Source organism: Cynocephalus volans, chromosome 1 (genome assembly GCF_027409185.1).
Source record: "Cynocephalus volans isolate mCynVol1 chromosome 1, mCynVol1.pri, whole genome shotgun sequence".
Lineage (NCBI taxonomy): Eukaryota > Metazoa > Chordata > Mammalia > Dermoptera > Cynocephalidae > Cynocephalus > Cynocephalus volans.
In genome coordinates, this window is record NC_084460.1 from 186,956,760 (window position 1) to 186,970,459 (window position 13,700).

At 37.9% G+C, this 13,700-nt stretch overlaps 1 protein-coding gene across 1 annotated transcript in view; it reads right to left on the reverse strand.

The window, feature by feature from the left end:
- Positions 1-13,700, reverse strand: part of DSCAM (DS cell adhesion molecule) — a 607,645-nt gene that overhangs the window by 254,749 nt on the left and 339,196 nt on the right. The window contains exon 9 of the mRNA XM_063083118.1: positions 4,472-4,750. Coding sequence (XP_062939188.1) covers positions 4,472-4,750 — 279 coding nt within the window. The remainder of the gene's footprint in view (positions 1-4,471; positions 4,751-13,700) is intronic.

Sequence of the window (13,700 nt, forward strand, 5' to 3'; positions counted from 1 at the left end):
TGCTTTAAAACCTTGTCTGCTAAATGCAGCATCTGCTGCATCTATCTGTTGGTTTATTTTAATTGTTTCTGGTTTTTTTCTTCTCATGGTTCAACTTCCTTGCTTCTTCACATATCTAGTAATATTTTGTGTGTGGAGTATATGGTGGATATGCTATGTTATTGAGAGACTGTATTTTGTTGTCTTTCTGTTAAGCTTTGAATGTTGTTCTTCAGATAATTAGTTACTGGTAAAGAAGCCTAATCCTGTCAAAAATCCCTCCATGCTTTTTCAGGACTGGCCTAGTGCATCCATTATTTTAGTGCTAGATTAGCCCTACTCTTACTGTGTGGCCTTTCTGAGATTTCAGCCAAATTCCCCATACATTCTCTGTCTGGTTAGTTAGAACCCCCACATTTTCAAGCAGTGTATAACCTCTGCAGGGTCTCACAGGGGCTCACCCTGTGCATGTGAAGCATAGTAGTCAGCTGAATACTGAAAAGGAGACATATAGATTTCTTGAGATCTTTTTCTGAACAGATTCTCTACCCTGCAATATCCAGTCATCTCGGTAGCTCTAAATTTTTTCCTGTTTCTCCACTCAAATAGATCACTGTTGTCTATTTGGGCTCTGCCTCCCTCTGCCATAGTTTGAAAAGTTCCCCAAGCAGAAATCTGGGATGAATGTGGAGCTTACCTCATACACTTCCCTTGTCTCAAGAATCACAGCCCTGTGCTGCATGTTCCACTTTCCGAAAACAAGTCTTCATATGTTGTTGTTCATTTGTGTAGTTTACAGTATGAGGATAAATCTAATACTTTTAAATCTGGTCCTATTACATAATTAAAAAAAAAAATTTCTACTTACTTGACCCAAAATATGCCCTGCTATAATTCTCAATCGTTCCTGTTAGTTCTACTTTCTGGAGCCCCTCACCATGGTTGTCATTATACTACTTTGAACATACTCCACTGGTGCAAAGAATCCAATGCCAATTCAGTAACACAAGGACTCTGATTCTGTAATAACTTAGTTTTTATTTTGCCATATGATTGTTTTCCTCTCTATTGGCTTTTTCCCGTAAGCATATAAGCATGCTATAAAATACCTAGTCTTAAAAATAACACCTTCCCTTGTCCCTTGTCTATTTCCAACTTACTCTCCATTTAGCAAAATACCTTAAAATAGAAAAATTCCTTAAAATATGAAAAGAGTTGTATTTTCTTGAGTTCCTACACATTCACCCCCTTTCTTAAGCTCCTCTACTCAGGCACTCGCTGCAGCCTGGCTACTCTGCAAGGTCACAAGCAATATCCATCTTCCTAAATGAACCACCGACTCTTGGTTTTCCTCTTTCTCTACTTTCAACTGGATTTGATACTCTTCATTACTTCTCTGTCTTGATACATTTCCTATTTTGCTTCCAGGGCCCCACAGTCCACTGGGTTTCCATCTACTCTATTGGCTGCTCCTTTTCCCTTTCTGTCTCTTTTGCTAACTTTTTGTCCTCTTATTCTGGAACCTTAAATATTGGCATGCCTGGGCCCTCTCACTTCTCCATATCACTGTTGCCCCTGTCAAAGCTGTTTCTCCTTATTTCTTCTCTGCTTCTGTTAAAGACACTTTCTCTCACCTTGTTATTATGCAAAACATGTGATACCATTATGAATTGCTCTCTCTCTTATTTGCAACATTTACTCTATAAACGTTTTATTTGCTTTACCTCCAAAACATGTTGAAATTCAATTGCTTCCTCTTACCCCAACCATTAACACCTTCATTCACCCAGGGGACTTTCATCTTGCCTTAGCTTCTGTAATAGCCTCTTACCTGCTATCCTTGCTTTCTGGCCTAGTTCATTCTTCACACAGCTGCTAGTGTGGTAATTAAAAAGATAAATCAGGCTATGCCACTGCCCTGGTTAAAATCACCAATGGCCTTCTCTACATGTAGAAAAAAATCCAGACTTTTAAAATAGCTATATAGTCAAACACCCCAAGATGCTAGGACTCAAACTTGGCTGCATATTAGAATCAACTTGGGGACTTTACAAACTATTGATGCCTGATAGTTACTTAATCAGTATGGGCTGCAGCCTGGACATCAGGATCTTATTTTAAAGCTCCCCATGCAATTCTAATGTGCAACAAAATTTGAGAACAACTAACTGTTGATTTGGGGGAAAAAAAAGCAAGGAAGAAAGAAAAGAATAATTCCCCAGAGATCTGGGAAATGGATCTCCTCTCATAGATTATTATTTAATTGGTCTGGGTTGGGACCAGAAAACAAATGTCAGTGTTTTCTTAAATCTCCCAGGAGATTCTATAGTGCATTCTTACCTACTTCTCCAGTCATACTGACCTGTTTGTGAAGCACATTTCTTTCCTCGGGTCTATATCACCTAACTGATGACTTAATGTTAATTTCACAGAAGCTTATGTAACGTATTTGAAGAACAATCACATGAAGCCATTATCCAGATTGTGATCAGCTATAGGTTCCCAAATAGCTAGGCCCAATTTTAGTTCATCTGACCTTTGCCTTGGTCCAAAAAGTCTGGTTGCCTTTTCTGCAAGGGCAAGTGATACAGAGAAAACATGTCCATTTCTACCTAACATTTCTGTTCCCTGACCTGGACACTTCAGAGCAGATTATGCTTAAGACAGGCTGATGATGTACTGTTTTGCCCTTCACAGAGGATGGTAAGAGTCAATTCTGCTCAGAAGGAAACACTTGGGAAACAGATACCAGATAGAATCCCATTTTTATTCATCTTTGAAAAATGGGAAACAATTAAGTATCTTAGTTCTTGTACTCATACTCAAAAGTGCAAGGCAGAAAGAGAAAAATGTCATGAGTATCTTTAGTTTGAATCTGAATGAAGATACACTCTCTTACTCATTCAGGGAATTTTTTTCAGAAATATAGAGTTGGTTTCTTTATGTGACTTCTAAGTATACATCACTTTCTTTCATTGACAAGTAGACAGAAAGTGCATTACTTTCAGTAGAAATGAAGGACAGGGGTCAAGGGGACAAAAGTAAAGGACTGAGGAAGGACATGGGAATCTACTGCTCAAAAGGGTCTGCTCAGATCCACTGACTATCCTGAAGATAATGGAGATCATTTTCCTCCCAACAGTTACACTGAGACCCCAGTGTTGGGAATTTAAAAATGCCAACTATCAACATTAACATAATTTTTTTATTTCATACAGTTGCTTTTGCAATGTGGATGAAGATTGTATTGGCAGATTAATGCACTCTGCTCTTGGGGAATCATAAAATCATAGAATACCCACATTTGACATGCTTTAGAGAACACTAGCTACTTATTGAGCAGATAAGGAGCGTGGAAGCTCAATGGGAATTTGGTGATTTGGGTAAAGATATGAAATAAGACCAATGCTTACATTTTGGATGTACTGAGACCACTGCCAATGTTTTCTACAAGTTAGACTAACCTACTTAAAATTTTTTTCCATAAACACTACCATTCTCTGCTTAATTTTAAATGTCACAACAACTTCTCAAAATAATGATAGATTTAATGCTAAATAGAAGAGAGGAGCAAAGAAAACAGCATTTCTGAAACCAAAACAAAATATGTAAAAACCTACTACTTTGTGGTGCTTTAGAAAAACTGTGATATACAATGGAATACTACTCAGCTATAAAAACGAATGAAATACTGCCATTTGCAACAACATGGATGGACCTCGAGAGAATTATATTAAGTGAAACAAGTCACGCACAGAAAGAGAAATACCACATGTTCTCACTTATTGGTGGGAGCTAAAAATTAATATATAAATTCACACACACACACACACACACACACACACACACACACACAAAACCGGGGGGGGGGGGGAAGAAGATATAACAACCACAATTACTTGAAGTTGATACGACAAGCAAACAGAAAGGACATTGTTGGGGGGGAGGGGGGAGGGGCAAGGGAGGGAGGTTTTGGTGATGGGGAGCAATAATCAGCCACAATGTATATCGACAAAATAAAATTAAAGAAAAAAAAAAAAAAGAAAAACTGTGATATATGATATATAATATTCGAGAAATATTACTTTTAAAAGCCATTCATCTAAATGATAAGAAGTATTATACAAAGTGATATACAAAACACATACAATAAAAAAAGAGCTCACAGACCACAGACTTTGGTCCTCAAAAATCATTGGGTTAGTGTATGAAAGCCCTTTTTCATGAATTAAATCCACAGCTCCCATTTTTTTCATTCACCCTTTTTCTTAGTTACTAATTATTGCAAACATCATATTTTAGGTAAATAAAACCTTGGCTTGGAGTTTAGGAGAATTCATAATTGGTTTCTACAGATGTTTTTTTTTTTAATGGGAGAAGAATGGATTTCTATGAATTCCAGTGATTTTCACAATATTTCAAGTCACACCATCTTCAAACATTGTTGACTTCGACTCTATTGACACCATGTGGCCCACATCCCTGGACTTACCTCTCACAATTAGCTGGCTTTGGTGTTCCACGGCTGCTGCCTCATTCCGTGCTATGCAGGTATAATTCCCATTGTGCATCAGGGACAGATTGGAAATCCTTAAGGAGCTTGTGAAATCAATGTTGTCAATGGTCACCCCAAGGCTTGCTGGGATGGGCCGCCCATCCTTCTGCCAGGTGATTGTGATGGGTAAGTCCCCTGAGACCACAACACATGGGATGAAGACCCGCTGCCCAATGGAGAATCTTGGGAACTCAAAAGGTTGGATAAAAGGTGGAACTGAAAAAGAAGAAAGAAAAAAGTAATAGAGGAAAGATAACAAACTTTGTGCATATTCTACATTCTTTTTTCCTTTAACCTTTTTTCACAGCATTGAAAGAGTAGTACAATCACTAATATAGCATGTAAATATATAAACTGTAGAAGATTGAAATTATGCTCCTGTTTAAATTTCCTTGTTATTCTAAATTAAAAGCATGGCTTGATTGGTACTTCAGCAAATATGCCTAACCTAATTTAGTTCAATAAACTTTTATTTTAAATTCAATAATCATTTTTGAATGACAACATTTCAGACTGTTCACTCTGCAGTGTAAATACCGTGAAAGAGGGATCTGGGTTTGGTTTTCCTTTCAGAGCCTCTAAAAGTGATGTGTACAAGAGGGGATTTCTTTCCTGCTTTGCTATTAATAGCACTACAATTACTGTTCCCCCTTCCATCCATTTCATGCCTTGCGAATAGGCATGCTCTAAACCAGTTGAAAAAGCAGAGATTCCAATTTTACTGTGAAAGTTCTTTTTTATGCCAAACGAACACCAACCGTTAATTACAAATACTTTATGTTAGGATAATTGCACCTTTACTCTGTACCTCTTAATTTTATACATTGAATGTGCATGACCTTAAATTATGACCTGGTTCATGGCATGTTGTCTGAGTTGTTGAGATGTGTTGCTAATGGAAACAAGGTTATAGCCTTCAGCTGTCAGCCACAGACACAGCTCAACTCAGTCTGGAAAGTTCTTTCTGGATTTGATTTCCCTAATAAACTCCTGTTGGCCTTTCTTGCCTCAGGACCACTATCCCTTGGTGCCTTGTTAGTGACCTCCCAGGATATTAGCATCCATAAACGGTTAAAATGGAGCCAGAGGAACCAAGTTTGAATCCTACCTTGGTTACTTACTGGTTAGGGAGCATGGGCAGGTTATTAATATGCACTTCCTATCAGTCCTGGGGGGGTAGCTATTCATACCTCACTCGGCAGATGAGGAAACTGAGACTCAATGACGTGACTTTACCCTGGGTCTTAGAACTAGTTAACTGTTCGATAAGGGCTTAAATCATGTCTATCCGGCTGCTATCAGAGCCGGATTGTTTGCCTTTCATGTACTTCCTGCATACTTTTTTTTAAAGAAAAAGTTTATTTTTATGCTGGGGCTTGGAAATGACGCAGGGTGTAAGCTGAGATGATTAAGCATGTAATAACTAATATAAGCCAGTCAGTATACTAGGTAGTTTTACAGGATGAAATTATATAGCAGGACATCAGCAGAGTTTGTTCATTAATCAATTGTAGGTTCATTTCACCTACCAACTCAGGCGAGATGTATGGGATCCAGCTGAGAAATCAGTATGAAAAAATCACTCATTCATTCACTCATTCATTCATTCAACTAAGAAACAATATTGAGCACCTGGGATGTGCTTGGCAACACTTTATGTGCTGGGCATACAACAATGAACATAAACTACCAGTCTGTGTCTGGTGGAACTTTTGTGTACAGAGAGGCACAGCTACTCTGCTATCTACTGTTGTTACTATTATTATGATATGTTTTCAAAAGCAATTGGAAACTCAAACTCAGAACTGCAAATAGAGTCAGAGTTAGAAGGACCAGTACTCAGGAGGCTCAAGTCAGGTCTTCTCAGAGAAAGTAAAAAACAAGCAAACAAAAATGGCCAAAGGTACCAACAAACACACTCAGTGTCAAAACTGCTGCAGATTCTCAACGTACAGTTAGAGCCTTGGGTCTGCAATGTGTTGCTCTGATGCTAAGGGAAACAGATTTAAGCGTGAGGTTCCACCTGATTGTTCACAGTTGGAATTTGGTGGGAAAGTGCCAAGTGGTACCAAAGGTGCTTATATTTCTCTAAATGTTGCTCCAAGTGGCACAAATGTTTTAATATGTATGTAAATATAAAAAATAATTACATTTTCTCTGCTTTCTTCCACACAAAATCTAGTTCTCATCATACTCAGACAAACCTCGGCACTTCTGTTGGCTCAGTGCTTGTTATCTGACTTGCAGATCATTTTTCTAAGATAATTTTGGAGTCAGACTACCTAGGTTTAAGTTCAGCTGTGCTACTTGCTATAGTTATTTAATTCCTCTCCGGGTCTCAGTTTTCTTATTTGTAGAACGAAGAGTGCTGCCTTGAGTTCTGCATGAGTTAGCAAAATGGTTCACAAACTTTAGCATGCATCTGAATCAGTTTCTTAGGATTGATTCTATTTCATAAGCCTTTAAGATGAGAAAAAGTTAAGTTGAAAAGTTAATGGACAAGGGAAAGAACTCAATTTCTCTATCAGCTGCAACAGGGAGAAGAAATATGTAAGGACTTACTTTCCATTCTCCAAATCAAGAAAGAAAGGTAAGGCAGAATATTTTTTGGCTTAGCTCTTTAATATGAAAACAATATATGCCATAGGCTGCCAAAAATTATTAAATATAAGGAACTGTTAAATGTCCCCTTATAGCAGAAGACCACTAGAGGATAGAGGAAGGGAATGTTCATACTATTTTTCAAGAAGAGAGGCAAGAAGTAGCTACAGAAGAAGTAGCTACAGAAGAAGTAGCATTAAAAACGAAATAAAAACCAAAACCCCATGCTTTCCATAATTCCAAAATATTTGTAGTTATCCTTGAATTATAGAGCAATATAAATTATTAAATATTATTTAATAATATTAAATATTATTATTTAATATTTAAAATTCTTGAATATTATTATTTAATAAATTATTAAATTATAAATTAGCAATATAATTATTATTATAGAACTAAATTTTAGAAACTTTAGCTATAAAACAACACTGCTGAAAATCAAGAAGTATGCCTCCAGTGCACTGAAGACAAGTGTCAGGAAGCTAATCTCACTCCTATCACTCAGAGGCTGACCCCTTGCTGTGAAGACCTCATTTTAAACCACTATGACACACTCTCAGTTATCTCATTTCTTGGTCTAAACCAGTATCTGAGAACTCAGGCATACTGCTGAGGGCTTAGTGAGAAGACACAGTGGCATGCTAAAGGAGGGTTAGAAACTAAGAATGGACTGTAAAGAGTAGATGATACAAGAATGCAACATGCACAGCATCTGGGGGAGATTTCGTACTGAAGCACACAGCCTCCAACAGTCAGCTTTTGTAATTAATACAAAATCACATTACCTAATTAAGGCTCTGAATTATAAGGTATGGTTAATATATTAAATGGAAAAAAAGATATATTCAAAATATTTAAAAACATATTTACAAAAGAAAATCCAAAATAGTTAAAATAAAATTTTTCATAATTAAAGAAGGATTTAGTTAGAGGGAAAAGTCATTTTCCCAGAATAATGTCAAAATCAGGTTTGCTGAGTATTGTTTTGCTTGCCACATGACACAAGAATATAAATTAATGCATTAAACCACAATTTGTCAACCATATCACTCTCTCTTCACTACATATGTTGCCTTTCTTGTTTCAGCTGAATCATATGTCTACTGTATAAAATTTTTTAACAGGTCCAAAGTCTCGTACTTTACATTTATAAGATATAAAATTGGAGGCAAAAAGTAAACAAAGTGATTAAAAACCTCTTCTCGTGATTTTGGGAAAGCTGAAACATCTGTTTGACACACATTGATTACTTTATCTGGTTCATTATATGACCTAAATAAGATAAATTTCCTGAATCTTGTTGACAATAAATGCTTGTAATATTACAGGAGCAGAAATTCTGAATGTCACATGTACCAGGTTTTGACATAACCTTTCCACAAGAAGTATGTAAATATCTGCTAAATGTCACTTATTACTAGGTTTGTGTATTTAATCCTATATGCTGGTAGGGGTCCTTCCTCTGAGGCAGCTCAGAGCCATTGATACTGCCAAACGTCAACTTAGATTCTTATTAGCTTCTTATTCTTTCTAAACCTTCAACAAGAATGTTAAATCAGGCTAATATATTTCTGTGTGTCGTCCCTCAGAAATTACTTACATATTCTTCTTCATGGGGGGAAGAAAGATTTTTTTTTATTTTTCCCCGAGAGGAGTATAACACAGTGAAAAAATTATGAGTTGGGTATCAGTCATCTTGGGTAACTAGCAGTATTATCCCAATCCAGTTTCTTTAACTCTGCAATTCTAGTTTTTCTTGTGTACAGTGGTGATAATGAAACACACAGGTCATGAATGTTGGTCGAAAGCTTTATGCAGCATGTTGAGCACGGAACTCCAGGTGGTAGATAAAGGGATAAAGGTGCTCAGTTCTCATCCTGCTGTCTTCCCTCCTCCCATCCCTTCTTTTGTCCAGAGGCCCATAAGTCATTGGGTGGATCCAACATATCACACGGATGTTGAGAAGTCCTAAGGCTCTATTTTCATTGCCATGTATTTCATCTCTTCCACACTTTGTCATCACATGTCCAGTGGTGAGTCTCCCCACAGTTCTCAGGATGACCACTCTTGGTCTCAGTCCCTGCCTTGAGCTGAAGTCTTCTAAGATGCAGCAATGGACGTTTTCATCCTCCCAGCCCCTTTTCCTGTTTAGCTCCTTTTCTTCATTCTATCTAACAAGATCCTTCTTTCTATACTTTAAGAAGTTTTTTCTTTTCTTTTTTTTTTTTTTTACATCTTACCTGCTTCACGAAGTTTCCAAAAATTGCATCACCTAATCCTGCCCATTTTGGGAATGCAAATCCCATGACTGGTCTCTGAGAGTTCAGTCTCATTTGCATACCCATCTTAGTCCCAGTTGCACACACACCCATTTTAGGTCCCATGTTCACATGGGATATTCCCAGGACTTGCATAGGCATAGAGTTGTGCACTGTCCATCTGGATGCAAATAACTCCAACACGATGAGGCAGTGAGCATGTGAGAGTGAGCACAGCGCACTATGCCCTGGTCTCCTCTCCTAAGAGACTGGTTATTTGTCCAAGTCTGCTGCTTTACAACAGGCTTTAGATTTGTCAAATTGTAGATTACTGACCCAGTATGATAGAGTTCTTGACTCTATATGTAAAACACAATTAAATTCTTCCTCCACTCACCCCCTGTTGTTCAAAACTCTACCATGGGATACATCACATTTGTTACTCATGGAAGTATCGTGATCTATGTACATGTCCAGTTCCTTAATCAGAGTAACCCACGAGGGCAGGAGATGCATCAAATTTATATATTTTTTATTTCCTACAACTAGTGGAATAAACAGTGCCTTACATATCTTAATTGCATAATGGGTTTTTGAAAATAACTTTAGAGATGATGACGAACATGTTTACACTCTGAATGTCAGACAACCCTGAAGTCATTAAGAATGACTTAAAAGGAGAGTAAGACAGACACTTCCAGGACATAATAATGATGTGATGACAGGGACAAGAGTGAGACTCCTATTCACAGTCTCATTAGCGAGGTGCCCAGGGCTTCTAACTACTGGTTCCACTGAGCGAATCCTTCCCCTACTTTTAGGGGAATTGGGGAGGACAGAGTCACCATCTGGCCTTGTATTCAGGTATGGCATTTGTGCCGGCTCTGAATTGCTATGTGGGTTCATTGCCCTGAGATTGGTGACTTCTGACCAGCAGCACCCAGAGCTGCTTCAGGTACCCCATGCATTGGGCTGCTGGTTCAGGGGCCTGCACCTACTCTAGAAGGAGGGGCATGAGGCTGAGATGCAGAGGCTATGATGAGGAGTAAGAAGGACATTGTTGGAACCAGCAGGTGCTAAAAGGAACCAGAGGCTTAAGCACGTGCACATCAACTTGGACTCCTTTAATACCCCTTCTTGGCCTCTCGCTTTAAACTCCCCGTGGGGTTCAACATGAACTGATGTTAACTGACACCCAAACAATGACCTAGAAAAAAAAGGCATGAGTGATCCAGCAGGGTGTTCTCTGGCCCTGCCTGGTGGGTGGGAAGGGCAAGGAAGGACAAAGCATTGTCCCTGCAGGTGCTGGGCATGACTTTTAGGGTTGATCTCTAAGGTTTCCTTGAAGAACTGTGTCTTGGGCATATTTGTAACAGCCCAAATTATGCAAAACATTAAAAAAAGTTTAAAGTATCTATTTTTCTCTAGACGTAGATTGGAAATGCCACATTTTAATTCCTATGGCTGAGTTAAGTAGGAGTTTTTTAAGTAGGAGTTACATTTTTTGAATTATTTAAGTCTTGCCAAAGTGAAAAGTAACCTTTAAGGCAGGAGTTATAAAGAAAAACAGTGAACCAAGGTTTGCAGAGATTGGCTCTGTCCACATTCCAGATTATAAAGAAACACTTTTCCCCACAATGGACAGAAAAAAAGTAGCTGGACCAAATCTCCTGTATTTTCACTAGTTTCAGAAAATCCTAGGTCACTGAGCAAGCATGCCATGACTCGGAGAATTTTATGATTAAAAACAAACAAAAAAGGCTGAATAATGTTCCGTTGTGTGTGTGTGTGTGTGTGTGTGTGTGTGTGTGTGTGTGTGTCATATTTTCTTTCTCCATTCTTCTGTTGATGGACACTTAGGTTGTGCCCATATCTTGGCTATTGTGCATCGTGGTGCAATAAAGATGGGAGTGCAATGTCAACATACTGGTTTCATTTTCTTTGAATGTATGCTCAATAGTGGCATTGATGGATCCTATGGTAATTTTATTTTTTATTTTTTTGAGGAACATACATCTGTTTTTCATAATGGTTATACCAATATACATTACCACCAGCAGTGTATGGTGTCCCCTTTCCCCCACATCCTCACCAATGCTTGTTATCTTTTGATTACTTGATAATAACCATCCTAACAACAAAATCATATAGATCAAATTTCACAGTTCTCACTCAGGATAAGCACCAACAGTCCACAGTCTCAGTGCATGTGACCCACTACCATTATAACATTACTCTGCAGTAGATACTGCTGTGATAAGAGACTTTTCAGCAATTATATTGTAATTTTTAACAGTTGGTTGGACTATTTTATTTTCTGATGTTATTTCTTAATGCATATTGTTTTTCCAACATAGAATTATTGTCCTTATTTTACTCACTAAAGATTCCAATATGGCCAGTGCAGTGTTAGATTTTTCCATTATTACAACTGAATTACACAACATTTGTATGGTAAACATGACTTAAAATTATTTTTAAGTTAATTAAATGGACCAGTAATATATTCTCAAGAATAGTAAATATTTTCACCATCTCTGCTTCCTTATGGGTATTTATTTTGACTGTCTAAAATATGGACAAGTACTTTATAACAGTTTTTGAGAGTTCATAGATTCCATGCTAAAGGGATAAGGAGGGTGGTTGTCTCATTCATTTGAAGAATCATACAACGAACGATGAAAGAGATTGAGAACCTTAAGTTAGTGGTTGAGCAATCCGCTTGGAGACTCATGTATGCCCTACTGCGCACATACTAATTGAACCATCATTCCTCAGCATCCTGTCCTGGCTTGCTTCCTTCTGTCTTCCTGATGGTTTCATTGACCCCCTTGCTCCAGCTGTCAGCTCAATGCCATTGATTCCCTGATCTAAATTTTCAACCAAAAACAACTCTTTTTCAAGCTTCATGCCTGCTGGTTCAGTTGTCTGCTAATATCTTCATCTTTACATCCCAGAAGCATCTTCAATCTCAAACCAAACATACCGTGTTTCCCTTACTCTGAGCTTCACCTTGAATTCCCGAATGCTGGTAGTGATAGCAGAATCTCTCCACTGCAGAAGCTCAGAATAATAAGTGTTCCTAGCTGTACATTTCTCTCCATCTTTGGCCACTTGTAGTGGGCTGCTGTGTCCTGTCTACTTCACTTCTCATTGTTTCTTGTATCTGGTTTCTTTTTTCCAAACATACTATCATTACCTTTTATTACAACTGTTTTAATTGTGTCTTAACTGACCCTCCTATTTTTTAAAAAAAATCTTTCTGCACTACAATCCATCTTACATATCTCAACCAGATTAATTTTCCTAAAACATTGTTGTGAGAATGTCCTTGTACATCAATAACTCTATTACCTTCAGGATTAAGCAGGAGGCACCAAACTGTACCTCAAATACCTGCTCTAATACCTGTCTCTGTTCAGACTCAGACCTTTGCCTACAGTGAGTATCTTTTCCTTAAGTCATACTGACTCTTGAATGTGAGCTACTGTAGAAAGTAGGATAATGGTTACCAGAGGCCAGGAAGAGAAAGGGAGCAGGTGGAGGGAGTGGAAGAGGTTGATTACCGGTACAAAGTTACAAGTAGATAGCAGGAATAAATTCTGGTGCCCTAGGCTGACTATAGCTAATAATATTATAATGTATATTTGTAAATAGCTAGAAAAGAGGATCTTGAACATAACCACCACAAAGAAAAGATAAATGTTTAGGTGATGGATATGCTATCAACCATAAGTGAGTCATTGTACTATATATATATATATATATATATATATATAAACAACATTGAATGCATTGGAACAACAAATTGTACCCCATGAATGTGTATAATTAAAAACAAACTTTAAGAAATCTTAGGACTCACAAAACCAAAGGGATTGAGTTAAAAATTGCCTTGATGACAAAGGTCTAGTCCAATTATGCTACTATCAACACTGTGACCTTTCTCATTTCTTGTTTGAAATATTGGACTAAAGTCATTATAGAAAGAGCAAGTAATTAGGTGAGAAAACTGTTTTAGGAAAAGGTGTTTCAGATACACATCTACAGTCATGTGACACCTGTGTAAGTGGTAGGAGTTGTACATGGAGGTGCATTGCCCGGATTCCTTTTCAAGAAAGGACTTGTTGCCCAGATTCAGCTGCTGCCACTTCAGAGACTGTCTCAGCTGCAGAGGTCCACTTCACCCAAGGATGATCTCTTTTTGGAGTGGCCTACAACCAGTGGTTGATTGACGAGGGCAATTTGCTTCAACTCAGAACAACTGTGAAGGGCTGTTCTTGCTTCAGAGATCCCTGTGGGGT